Genomic DNA, 14,481 nt, shown 5'->3' on the forward strand with positions numbered 1-14,481 from the left:
ATACTGCAGCCAGGATGCCAGATTCATTGTTGAGTTTGGAGCAGAACAATGCTGGAAAGGATATCCTCTCATTTTCATGGTCATCTAGGGTGCCCAAAAAGCATGGCTGCTCAGAGAAATGAGTCTTGGGGCTCCCATATGCCCCCGGCACCCACCATACCTCCCATTCACTCCCACCAGTCGCTACGCTAAATTAGAACTGCCCATCTTCTCTCTGACTCTCCCCTCACGCTCTCTCTCCCTCTCTTTCTTTCTCTCCCATTTTCTTGCTCTGTCTCTCTCCTTCACTCCTGAAGTTGGAGAGCTGAGGAACAAGGGGAGGTGTCAGCTGACTGCCCCCCTCCAATCAGATAAGTTCTGATGGAAGTGTTTAGCAGCTGCTAAGATCAGATTTAGCCTGAGGGAGGGAGGGTGCAGGGAGGCGAGTCAGTGCAGCATGGCTGTGCACCGGTAAGGAGGTATGATAAGTCGGGGCTCTGTACCATGGACGAGCCCAGCATTCTGAGGAGACGGGGGCTACAGGTAGGAAAGCAAATCAAGCTATGCCTACATGTGCTGCTGTGTCTGTTGGGACTTTTTCCCTGGATCTGCATGTTGTTTGTGAGGCTTCTGCATTGGTTGCTCTTTTAACAGAGCACATTCAGGACTTTGAGACCTTTCTGCTTTAACACTTGGCATATTGATGCATGCTTGTGTGTGAGAGAATCTCTTGGCAGGACTGTCTGCACATAATTCACCATAGCAGTTGGTAATCCTTGTGTCTTTTTTTCTCTGTAAAGATTTGTAAATAATGGTTCACGTGGCTGTGTTTTCATCCAAGCTGTGTTACTTCTTAAACAACAAATCAATTCATTTTCACATTTTATTTGTGTTAGCTGTTTGAAAGGGGAAACAAGAGCTACATGTACTTGGTGAAAGATTGATTACTGTATGTTTTGAGAGGGGGTTTCTTGTGGATTATTGCATTGCAATTGCACACACCTGCTGCTATATATATATATATATATTTTTAGTATTTATTTTAGCACTATTTATATTATTATATTACTATTTATTACTTTATTGTTAGGGCTGTTTTTGTTGTGCATCTGCACCTTATTGTTGTCAATGTCTACGCATGGGACAGTGTGAAACGTAATTTCAATTCCTTTGTATGGCAAGTACATTTGAAGAAATTGACAAATAAAAGTATTCTATTCTATTCTATTATTGACTTTCTATGATAATCGAGCTCATATTGAGGCTTTTTCCTTGTTGTCAGAAATCATGATTGAGGTGTGAGCAGAGATCAGGACAATAGTCAAAACAAATGATGTATTTTAGTAAATTATGTTTGCCAACACTGCAATACCATAAGATAAAAATGAAAAAGTAAAGACATAGGGGATGCATGTGTGTTTTATAGCATATGTCATATCATTTTTAATCAAAGACCTTTTAAGCTTTGTTCATTTTCTTCCACCAACCCCACAAACACTGCAGCAGCTGCTATATTTTTTATCTTTAATTAGGCTTAATTTATAATTTTGCTTACTGTAGCTAGAGTCAGGTACAGAGTAATTGGGAAACATTAAAAAAGAAAACTGCTTTTTTAAAACTTGTACATGTGTTTTGATTTACAAACTCTGTGTAATCCATGGTAATTATGCTGTTCCATGGCTGATGAATTTAACCAGTAAAACTGCTTTCATAATGTGACATAAAAAAAACATACTGAGAATATTTTGCAATTTTTCCTCCTTAAAAAATTTAATTTATTTAGCTTTTGAGGAAGCCTTAAGAAAGAATCTCTAAGATTTGACTTTTATACTCACAAAATTGGTGTCAATGTGTTGCTCAGTGATTATGGATCTTTTTGAAAGTTAGACAGCAGAAATACTGATGTTTAATTTAAACGAAAAAATTTTCAAGGTCTTAATGAGTTTCTGTGGAGAAACCAATAATACTTTGTTTAATTTTTCAAAAAGCTTCCCAACAGTAATTTTGTGCACAGTTGCCCTAATCTCTCTGTTCCTTTGTGGCAAACCCCTACCACCTCCCCCCTTCTTCCACACAAGCCTTCTTTATGTTCCCTCACATGCACCAGCTACACCAAACACAGTGGACTGTGGGTTAGGCTGCGGTGGCACTCTATCTTTCACATTCAAAAGGAAACACGGAAGTTTGTCCGCGCTGCAGTTTCCCCATTCATTCCCAGACAAGGAAGGGATGACATCATTCCTTGATTGTTGAGTGTAAAAACAGGACTTCAGAGGTTCAGAGTTGGCCAGATCTTGCTAATTCTGTTTTCAGTAGTTTGAATTTATTAAAAATGTAATTTAAAAAAATTAATAATTCTGAATTTAATGATTCTTTTTATTTTACACAGCATGTTTCTGGCCCCACACACACCAAAGGACACACAGTGGACCTTGTTTTTACCTTCGGATTAACCATTGATTGTTCCGAGGACACTTTTATTTCGGACCATTGTTGTATTCTTTTTAACTCGTCTTTCCATCTGTCTCTCTTCTGTTTAGCTGACATGTGATTAGCTCTCGCACCTTAAATTCCTCTACTGCTGCTAAATTTTCTGATGTTTTTAATTTAGTTTTACTTTCCTATAACAGTTAGATTTATTAACAAATCTTTTTAATAATCATTGTCTTTCTATCTTAGATAATTTTTGTTCTGTGAAAACCAGACTAGCTTGTGTCTCAGTTGTCCCCCAGGATAAATGACAGCATTCGCCGTTTAAAGCGTTCCAGCCGTAAAGTTGAGCGTTTGTGGAGGAAAACTTGTTTAAATGTTCATCTCCTTCATTTAAAGGACTTTTAGTTTCTCTTTAGTTTCTTTTTCAGTTCGAGATGTGAGGGCTGCCTATTTCTCAGACCTAGTCTCAAAGAGCAGAGGTAACCATGCTCTTTGAGAAGGTACTATTTGTCCAGTATCCCTTTTAAATGTAGACCTTAAAATAATCTGCAAAGCTCAATCTCAAAGAGATTAGAGAAAATAATCCCCCTCTTAATTCATCCTGAACAAACTGGTTTCATAAAAGGTAGGCACTCATCAACAAATACAGATTACTTAATTTGATAGACTACTCATACAGTAAAAACCTTAAAACTACAATATTTTCTTTAGATGCAGAAAAAGCATTTGACAGAGTTAACTGGAAATTTCTATTTGCAACTTTACACAAATTTGGTTTTGGATCCTCTTTCATTAACTGGTTAAAAATATTATACAATTCCCCAACAGCTTCTGTCAAAACAAATGACCAGACATCCTCCAGCTTCTGTCTCCTGAGGGGCACCAGGCAGGGATGCCCACTCTGCCCTTCATTCTTTGCAATTTTTATTGAACCACTAGCAGCAGCAATTAGACAGAATTCAGTAATTAAGGGCATAAAATGCAAGAACGTGGAACATAAAATCAGCCTTTATGCGGATGATGTGTTACTCTTTCTCCAAAACTCACAAACCAATATCTCTGGGGTGATTGAATTGATAAACTCTTTTGCAAGAATATCACATTACTCAATTAACTGGTCAAAATCTACAGTCCTACCGATTAATTGCTCCCTCCATAATTCCTCTTCTACACCACTGCAATCGGGAAATATAAAATATTTAGGTATTAATGTTTCTCCCAAGCTTGCAGATCTAACTAAATTAAACCATATCCCACTTTTAAAGAAGGTAGAAGATGATCTGGCTAGATGGAAATGTCTACCCATATCACTCATGGGAAGGGTTGCCGCTATAAAAATGATGGTCTTACCAAAAATAAGTTATTTATTCTCAATGATCCCAACTAAACCGCCACAAGATTGGTTCGGATCTCTAGATTCATTCATGTCCAAATTCCTTTGGAAAAATAAACCCCCACGTATAAGCTTAAAAACACTACAAAAGACCAAGGATAGAGGAGGATTAGAACTACCTAACTTTCAGCACTACTTCTTAGCCAACAGGCTTCAGTTTATCTCAGGATGGCTAAAACATACCCTCTTAGATGAACCTTGGCTAGATGTAGAACAAGCACTTTGCAATAATCTAGAGATCTCAGACCTACCATTTATCAGCTCAAACATCCAACGACATGAATGCTTTAAAAGCATCAACATCAGCTCTTCTCTGACAGCATGGTGGGAGTTTCTAAAATTGACGGAGTCTTTATTAATCCCATGCAAACGTACACCTATCTGGAACAATAATAATAAAAAAGATTTAAACCGGGTCAAGTTGAACTACAAACACTACAAACAAGTGTGGTTCAATTTCTTACTCTTAAAACCCCAAAATTACTTTCCAAAATATACAGAATGCTTTCTAAAACAGAGGAATCAATATCACTTCCTATTGCAAAATGGGAAGCGAATTTATCAGTTAACTTAGACCTAAACTTCTGGTCTCAGATTTGCTTAAAAACCTTTCATTTAATTAGAAATCCCAGTCCTTAATTAATTCAATATAAAATACTACATAGAGTGCACTATACAGGTCATCGGATGTTCAAGATGGGCTTTACATCTACCAACAACTGCTCACACTGCCAAACCAATTCACCGGACTGCAAAGTGAGGGGTGTGTCTGTGCGCAGCTTGTAGAAGTGAGGGGTGTGTCTGTGCGCAGCTTGTAGAAGTGAGGGGTGTGTCTGTGCGCAGCTTGTAGAAGTGAGGGGTGTGTCTGTGCGCAGCTTGTAGAAGTGAGGGGTGTGTCTGTGCGCAGCTTGTAGAAGTGAGGGGTGTGTCTGTGCGCAGCTTGTAGAAGTGAGGGGTGGTGTCATTACGCAGGTTGTAGAAGTGAGGGGTGTGTCATTGCACAGCTTTTAGAAGTGAGGGGTGTGTCTGTGTGCAGCTTTTAGAAGTGAGGGGTGTGTCTGTGTGCAGCTTTTAGAAGTGAGGGGTGTGTCTGTGTGCAGCTTTCAGAAGTGAGGCGTGTGTCTGTATTGTGTTACCTGTCCATAGCTCTCCTGGTAGTTTCCATGTCTATATAGCTGCCATGTTTCTTGCCTTACATAAAATTTGCTGGAATTCTCTTGATTTTATTGATGTCTATAGCAGCCACACTTGCCCTTCATCTTGATTAGGATCATTCTTTCAGAAGCTCTGGCATTGCATTATGAGTTTTACTGTACTTCTGACATCCATCTAACACCACCTCATAATAAAAGGGCCCAGTAGAAATGCAGTGACATTGTGTGCCTCCAAAGAGACGTTTGTGTGAAGTGGTGTGAGCCAGCTGGTGAGATGCAGCCTGGCCAACAAATTATGACCGTGCCGAAGCAGAAAGTCCATTTGCTTTCACATTTTGTGCATTTCATTAAAGCTTACCCATGAATCCTTTTTATATTAACATAGCTATGGATAGACATTATACTCCATGAGAGCAGTAAACACTGAAATATTTTTTTCCCTTTATTTGCTAATTTCTCAAAAGCAGAAGTACTTTAGTGAAGTGCCAAAGAGAAAGCTCTTATGATGTTTTGCTAGAAGACGCAAACAGCTTCTCTGCTAAAGTGTCCTTGTGCTAGAGTACTTGCGTTTCGCTATGAATGAAGTCACATTAAGAAATTTTTTTTCCCCTTTAAACAAGAACAACCACATAAAATCATTACTGAGAAATAGCATTTGAGGAAGTATAACTCCAAATGAGCAGTTAGGAGACATACTGTACAGTAATTTATCAGGGAGAAATTTTGTCATGGTGACCTGAAAACTTTATCTTTTAAACTTTTGTTCTGAAAGGCACAATTTCTCTAAAGGTTTGTGGTTTATAACAATTTTTCAGTCCTTTCATTTCTTGCTTTAATATATATCATGTAGCATTAGCCTCTACTTTTACATTTTTCCAATGCCCTTACAGTAGGCCTACCTACTGTTTAAACTCAGCTCATGTCTTTTGTTATTTTTGCTTGCCAGTCCTTTCTCATCTCCAGCTGTTCATACCGTCTTTTGTCTGAGTTTGTACATCACGTCCATCATCTGTGTTTGCTCCTATCAAACATCAACAAACCATTCCACTTTAAATATTGAAGGGAGCAATGAGCTATATGCAAATCCCAGTTACAAATGTGACATGGACACTTTGGGCATCTTTTTAAACAATCTGAAAGGCAGTAACAATGACAGCAGCAATTAAACTTGTGAACAAAGAAATGTTCTTATTATATCAGTAACTTTAACTTTTATGTTTTAAATTAAGCACTGTTAGCAGATTAGCACGCACAGATCTCTGTGTTGTTTTGAATATACAGGGTGGGCCATTTATATGGATACACCATAATAAAATACTTGTAAATAACTCATGAAAGAATAAAGTTACGTTGAAACCAAGCACACCATTGTTTTTCTTGTGACATTACCAATAAGTTTGGTGTGTCACATGGCCCTCTTCCTATTGGGGAAAAAAAACAAAAGTTGTATCCAAGATGGCCGACTTCTAAATGGCCACCATGGTCACCACCCATCTTGAGGAGTTTGCCCCCTCACATATACTAATGTGCCACAAACAGGACTTTAATATCACCAACCATTCCCATTTTATTACGGTGTATCCATATAAACGGCCCACCCTGTATTTCTGTCACAGTTTTTCACTGAAACAGCCGCGACAGCTTTAAATGATCGTTTTCTGTTCCTAAATTGGTCAACTTGTTATTTTACATATTTAAATATGGTAAATAAAACTTACTTCTACAAATTCTAAACTTTCGATTGATATGCAAGTCACTTTTACTAAACACATATTTGTAGGTGTTTCTTTTAGCTTTTTTTTTTTTTTTTTTTTTAAATGAGAAGTGCCTGAACATGTTAATTGTACAGTACAGTAAAACAGCTTTAAGTTGTCCCTCCACCAACCCTGATTTGGATATTTGGACCGATTTCACAGACACAGGAACGTTACACAAAAAATAGTACATTACTTGTTATGTTTCTTAAAAGTAATGCAGTACGTTGTTCAATTATTTGTTGGACAGAGTAATTACTGTGTAGATTCTGTTCTGTGTAGATTATCTCACTTTCTGCAATATGCTTGCTTTCAACTTCTTAAATGCGCTGAGTGTAATAGGTTGATTAGATACTATGTTAAAGAGGAGTTGAGCAGGTGTCCCTAATGAATTGGTGTTAAGGTTTCACTGTTATCAGATTGAAAAGAACTCCTTGCTCAAAACAATGGTGGTCATCAAATTAAAAGAACATTAAGCTGGGTATCTGTCTTGTAATGAGGCGTTTCATTCTTACAGCATTGGATGAGGCAGTGGGTTAAGCATTTATGACACCTAACATCCTGCTACAAGCAAAACTACGAGGATGCCAACAGATTTAATCAGCAAAGCTTTCTAACAGTAGATGCACTTCACTATGAATCTCCTCCTACTGGCGCAGAAATCGATGTCTTTCAGAGTGAGCTAAGCGTCATGGTAGAAATTATTACTGAGATTGTAGACCTGATTTTACTGATGTAAAGCCAGCTGCTCAGATTTCATTTCTTTGGTCAAACATCAAGTTTATTATTTAATGTCGTTGTTTAACGTAGCGTCTTTTGTTTGCTCGTCAGGGGCGGTGAATGCACTTTAAGGTCTTGTATGTAGTCCTTCCTACACCACGTTTGGAGCTCTTTGATCTTTCCTGATCTCCAGATTCACTTGAGGTCTCTGACTTTGAAGCAGCGTTTTGCAATGATGAAGGTAAAATTTAGTTTTGAGTAAAACCTTTGATTAGGATTTTTTTGCCACTCTGAAGACCAACTCTTTGTTTCATGTATGTTATGAATAAAACAACTGAACTGTGAACAAATAATCTATCCTCCGTTCATTAATTTTTATTTATTTTTATAGAGAATTTGACCAACAAACGTCAAACAAAATTGTGCTTTGTGTTCGATTAAAAAGAGGACTAGTTATGAACCTCAAATCACATTTCTCCCCCACTTAACATGACTTATAAAGCCTGTGCAGCATGCCCATTAACAGTTCCACTGAACGCATGGTGATCAAAGTATTTTTTTTTTCTGTTTCTGTGAACTTTCCTCAGTTTTGTGCAGTGCTTAAGAGTGTGCACACATGTACAGGGGGTTGTATCTAATAATTACTTTTAACATAGCTCTCATTTTATCAGTCTGAAAAATGTTGAAAAGAGGGGGAAAAACAGGAGCAGGAGCTTGCTTTTGTTCAACCAACTGTATGAAACTTATGTCTTTTAGTATTTTGAAGACAATCTGAAGTTTAAAATTATCACATAGGAGTCACTCCTATGGTACCACTGGTAAATAGTTATCTTAAAAAAAAAAAAAAACCACACTAAAAGCTTGCTTTTTCTAACTGATTATATTACTGAATGGGCTGCTGAACTTTGTCTTCTGTATGCCTTCCTGTTGTTGTTTGACTCATGTGTTAGGCTTGGCAAACAACGCCCGTTCATCCATCCATTTTCTCAGCCGGCTGGCTATCTGTGGTTGCAGCCAGCAAGATGATGGTGGGATTTATTACGTAGTACATGGTAAACTTTAAGTCAGCATAGTGAATGTCTTCCTCACTAGCAACATGACTCGTAGCCCACAGCTGCAATTTGCTGAGAGTTTCTGCAGCTGAAACAGTATTGGTATTTTTTCTAAAGTAGTCTAGATCTGAGCAGCAATCCTGAGTGATCATTCTGGCATGCTATAGCAGCCTCCAGATGTGATAAGTATTCAGGAGACTAGGCTTCATTTCCCCCGATTCCACTCAGGGTTTGATTTGATGACATTATGACTTGATACAAGAATGGGAATTTCCTTGCTAGTCAGCAGAAAACTACAGTTAAAATAAGTACACTTTTGATCTTGAGGTGTAGGGAAAATCCAAAATAAATCAAGGGGAATTATTAATGAAGCATTACACATAGGCCTTTTTACAAGAGTATCACCACCACTTTGATGTGGTGTCTTAGATATGAAATGTTGTTGCTAGAAGGCATTCAATGACATTCACTCTGTGGAACAAAACCAACTTTTAGGTTCATCGTGTCACAAATTTTATCTTTCAGTACCAAATATGTTACTGTATAAACAGCTGAGTACATGTACAGGATCCACTTTCATTGCTCATTTGTTAGATTGCCACTTCATCATGGCGTTACACTCTGATCTTATTTGCTATGAAAGGAAATTTAAAAATAATTTTTAAATGTAAATTTTACAATTTTAAAAAATAAATTAAAATGCATGTAATGAAAGTAATCATTCAATAATTTAGTTGAAAATTAACTTTAGAAATTACTCATAAATTACTTATAAAAAGTAAGACTGCTAAATGGTAAAATGTAGGGTTTTTGCGGTTGTTTGTTCAAATGTCTCCTGCCAGTCAATCATTGTTTTTATTCTACCTGATCTGGCTGGGGTTTGTGTGACTTCCATGTTATGACTTTAACAATGACAGGCTCCTGTGTGACTCTGACCACACCCAGAGAAATATCTGTAAGGGAAATCTAAGAGGTGAGGTCTACTGGTGCAATGATGAAGTGGGGCAAAAAAGTGAAGAATTTCCACGATGACAGCTAACACAATTGAAACTGGGGGAACAGAAAATCTATTTGCCTTTTTTTTTTAGACTGGTTGGTTTTGTCCTTAAAATGAGTTTGAAGTTGTGCAGGTTTACACAAAGACCGATTTATCTTAGGCCTAAAAGTTAGCCAGGCTACAGGCTAACTAAAAGCCAGTTTCCATGGTAACAATCTATAAAAACCCGCTCTCCAATGGCACCAAATAACAAAAAGGACAAAAGCATTTCTCATACATTCTGGTTTGTTATTTAAGTCTATTCAAGGAAACTTGAGTATGAGTAGAGGTACTGAGCTTTGCCATGTTATGAATTAACAATACTAGTGGAATTTATGACAAATAACTAATATTGTCTTTGGTTTTGTCCATCTGTCACTTTGAGATCTACATATGTTCCTGCTTGGTTTGCAAAATTGTGTCCCCACTCCTGGGAGATCCCTCAGACTTCTGTGTCTGGACAGGAGCAGGGTCAAAGATATTTTTCAAAAGCAACTGTCTCCTCATCTCTCAGTAAGAAATTCTTAGCTGCAACTTTATTCCAGCTTTGTGTGACCACTTATCAAGCTTACCAATGTTGGGGTAAGTGAATCCAGATATAACTGAAAGAAATCTTCAATATTTTGAACTCACTTCATAATACAAGGCTTGAGTTCTCCATTTAGCCGTTGTTGAGTTTATATTCAGAAATTCCTGGATTGATTGCTTATATGTTCCATGAAGATGTGTTTTCTGCATTTGCTTGAATCTGGCATTAAGTAGAGCTCTGTTCACTTCATTATTCAGCTATTTCTTCAGTGTTAGGTCAGTATATCAGTTAGCACCAGTCCATTGCCATTATAAGCCATGCATGTCTATACATCATCCTCCTTCCAGTGTGTTTTACACATATTCATTGCTTTCAGATCTCAAGCTATTGCAGGCCTTTGCAATACTTTATTAAAGAGCTATTTCATTAAATACGACTCTTAACTGATACAGTCTCTCTAACGCACTGAGACAATCATATTGCTGAAAAATGTGAAATAAAAACATTCTAAAAAGTCGGATGTGATTTCATTAAATGTTAAGAGTTGTAACTTTCTATATTTCTGCAAGCTCAGAGTTTCATAAGCTTTTTAAAGATCCTGTTTTGTGGAATAAGAGTGTCAATGTCAATTCTCAGTTCGTGTTAGATCAGCGCTGCTTTTTTTTATACAAGAAAATGTGATTTTGACAAAAGCCGAACATTGGTTTGAGGTAGAACTCGTCTCACTATGGTTTCATTAAAACCGCATTCAGTGCTATCTGAAAGCGTTTGTTGATAGTAATGGAGCCCTTTCTCTGCACAGCTTTGCTTACTCAGAAAGGTGTCAAAAGCATGAAGAAATGAGACATTTATTTTTACCTATGTAAATATGTTCCTGAGGCATGAATGAATACATTCATGTTACAGACTTCACACATTGATTTGGTGTTCTATGATTGGTGGCTTTTCCATCACTGTAAGTCATTCACTGCCTGGTAATTAGTGTTGTGTTCGCGTCGGTCATGTCTCTCAAGGAAACACTGTGCCCTTGGTCTTCAGTAGGCACCGGGGGAAACCAGACATTAAGCCCTAATTGATAGCAAAGGGAGAGTGGGGCTTAGCATCTTTTCTGCTGACTGTAGCAGCCGATACATATCAACTCAATGTCCTACGCTGTGTGAGACAAAGGACCTGCTCTTATCAGGCTGTTGTTATTAGACAATAAAACATTTTATTATCCTATCTTTGGGATTTGTAGCCCCAAAACAAAATGCAGCCAAACCTGGTTATTTATCTAATTTTAAACATTGAAACTACACTGAAAGATTTGAGGCAATCAGAGCTGAAACTGCACACAGAATTATTCTGAGGGCAATAAAACACCTGAGTTCTTTGCAGGAGTGTGTGAACAAACTGTCCTATTAATTCTATGGGGGATATAATGATCTGTACACTGGGATTGTCTGTCATTGTCTCATGTTGGTCCTTGACTTGCATGGCTGTTCATGTGGTACTCGTACAACAGATGTTATAGCAGCAGCAGTGGCTTCATTTGTAGCCTGCTGTATTTTACTTATTTGTTCCTGGCAGCTTTTAGAGAAAGAAATCCTTTGGAGCATTTTCCTGAAACATGCAATTTAATTTCTCTAAAGGAGCTGAATATTTGTAGGAGCTGATTGTATTACAGGTTAATGCACTGAAGGTGGTGTTTAGGTGTGACTTGTCAACAAAGCAAGAGGGCAGCAAGCCTGATATTCTTTTTTGAAGCTTCAATTGCAGTTTTTTTCTCTACCGATGGTGTCAGCAGTTGCCGTTGATTCAGGGGATTTGCAGCTCCACATAAAAAATGCAAACATTTTGTTGCTGTAAAAATGTAGTTTAGTAAGGTTTCATTTTCCTTGACTGCTCTAGAACTAAAATATTGTAACATTATAGGTCTTACTTTCTGATTTAAGAAAAAAAAAAAAGCACCCAATTTTGGGGACCATTCACTCCAGTGAAGCTGCCTTAGTACTCCAAATATGGAACATAGAAATTTCCAAGTGCAACACTACATCTTATTAAAAATGCTTCCTTCAAAGCTCAAGACTGACAGCTTGGCTTTGTCCATCAGTTATGCTCCAGAAGAAATGCACATCATCGTGTCAGAAAAATAAGGAAAGTGGCAGCACTCTCTGGAATTGTTAAAATCCTTGGGACTAATTGTACTCTTAGATACGGACAAATATGTATATATAACTTCAGTTGTGGACAAGTTCAACACATTATTCCCAGAGGCACAGTCATAATACTTCTAAAAAATTGAAATGGACCTCAGTCAATCCAAGACAAATAACCAAACAAAGTTTGACAGTGGTGTTCACTTCGCCAGTTATGTTTCTGTGGGGAAAAATAAAAAAATCACCTCACTGAAGCACCATAACACACATGCTCAGGAAAATTGTGCCTTGAAATTTGTCACCTTGCGACTCCCAGCAGCATTCAGCAACTACTCACAAACTGGTTGGGCAATACACAATTTTTGCCAGCACCCAAAGGTTGCCAACAGTACAGAGTTACTTTGCTCTGAATGCGATGTAGATTTGTATCCAGTCCTTCAGCTAAACCATTGTATTTACCTTTAGGAAGAAAACCAACAGGGCTTTCAATCTTGAAATCTGGGAAATCTTCAATATATCTAAAGTTTGTGCCATCTCTTTGGTGATGTCACAATACAATTTGATTTCTGTGTTTGGGAGAGTGGACACAGCTACAGATTAAAATAAATAAATAAATATACAAATAGACAAACAAAAAAAACCCCACCACCATAAGTAAGTTGTTTACCTGCAAGAAATTTGCATCTCTGCAAATGTTTGCATGCAGTTTTTTTTTTTTTTTTTTTTTCATGCAACAATCTTGTGAGAAAACATAATCGCTCCAGAAATCAATGAGGGGATTGTTGTTTGCTGGGCCGTTTCAGTACACACAGTGACCTCTGTGTATTTTTGCCCTATACAACTGATTTTCAGTCACTTTTTTTTCTCCTTTTGTTTTTTATACATATAAAGTATTAAAACCAACACGTGTAGAAGAAGTTAGGCAGCCATCAAGTTGCATTTACAGCATAAGGAGGTTGTGAAATGTATTTTTATGCTTGTGTTTGATGTGTTTGACTGAGTTATCGTGTTTCCTTAATCCACACTAAATGTAAACAATCTTCAAGTAAGGCAAATTCAATTTAAATCATTTGAGTCATTAATTTTATTGCAGCTGTTACCTGATTAAAGTGAACAGTTTGAAATCCAGATGCAGATTATTCCAGTTCTCTGGGAATGGATATAACAGCTTCACACCTGCTCCGTGTTCTCCGTCCATATGTTGGCTCTTTTTGAAGGTGTTAACCTGCTGGAGCAGCTGAAAAGCAGAACAGATTAAAGTTTATGATAGAACTTCAGTTGCTACCTTAATCATCACCTCCTTTCATTTATTTTTAAACATAAATATTATGCTGAATATGGTCCTTGTAAATTAATGCTGTTTTTCAAGTTTTGCTTTGCATTTGTCATTTTCAGGATATAAATATGCACATATATGACATTATATCTTCTACAAGTAATTGGTAGTTCTGCATAAATGAGCCAAAGTAACCTTTTAATAATGCTGACTTTCTTCTTTGGTCTTTGTTGGTAAAAGATGAGTTAAAGTACATTGTAGTGCTAATTTTGATGCTTATAACTCTCTTGTTTTCATTTGCAGAAGGAGCTGAGTCTTCCCAGAAGAGGCAGTTTGTAAGTACCATCTTAAATGTTAAAGAGATATAAAGTAACTACCTCTTTTATTGATGCCCACTGTATTCATTGAAATAGTAAGGTGTGCTTGTCCATTCTTATGAGCAACATGAAACTCTTAGAAGCTGTCCATTCATTAGATTTGTTCAAATGAAAGGAAATATTTACATGAAAGTTTAAATAAAGTTGTAAAGATGCCACGATATACGTGTACACTGAACATAAAGCTGAACAGTATTCATGGTATTTGGAAGGTTTTCAGACTGTCTTACATTTTAGACATGTTGTCTTTCATCTAAAAATGTACTTTAATATTATTATGGACTTTCCCCAACTCTCTACCCATACTACAATAATACTACAGTACATGAAAAGTGGTGTTTTGAGTGCTTTGTAACTCGAGGATAAAACTCTGAAATACCTGGGAATGTCTGATTCTCAACATGTAGAAAACTGTTGGACAAAGGTGTGAGTTCAGTAGTTTTACTATGCAGATTTTCTTTCTTTCCCAGCTGTTCTGTGCTAGTTGATAAAGTATTAGCCTCATTTGGGCTCATTGTATTTTGTGTTGTTTGCCTAAAATAGCTGTTCTGTAACCTATTTAGCTAATACCTATATGAGTTCTTACCTTAAAGAGGTTTTACATATTGAAGGTGCTTGGTCATATACTCTCTAGAGTCTC

General features: G+C 37.2%; 1 protein-coding gene across 10 annotated transcripts in view; it reads left to right on the forward strand.

Annotated features, from left to right (window-relative positions):
* mast4 (microtubule associated serine/threonine kinase family member 4) overlaps positions 1-14,481 on the forward strand; it is a 100,582-nt gene that overhangs the window by 35,434 nt on the left and 50,667 nt on the right. For 8 of the 10 annotated variants that reach the window (XM_085414394.1, XM_085414399.1, XM_085414395.1 and 5 more), the window contains exon 4: positions 13,768-13,799. In XM_085414394.1, coding sequence (XP_085270520.1) covers positions 13,768-13,799 — 32 coding nt within the window. Of the gene's footprint in view, positions 1-413; positions 523-13,767; positions 13,800-14,481 lie in introns of those variants that run through there. The other 2 variants (XM_085414405.1, XM_085414403.1) reach the window with 2 other exon arrangements.

Source organism: Rhamphochromis longiceps, linkage group LG7, assembly GCF_057381845.1.
Source record: "Rhamphochromis longiceps isolate RC_006_pf linkage group LG7, R_longiceps_female_GT1.1, whole genome shotgun sequence".
NCBI classification, from domain to species: Eukaryota; Metazoa; Chordata; class Actinopteri; order Cichliformes; family Cichlidae; genus Rhamphochromis; species Rhamphochromis longiceps.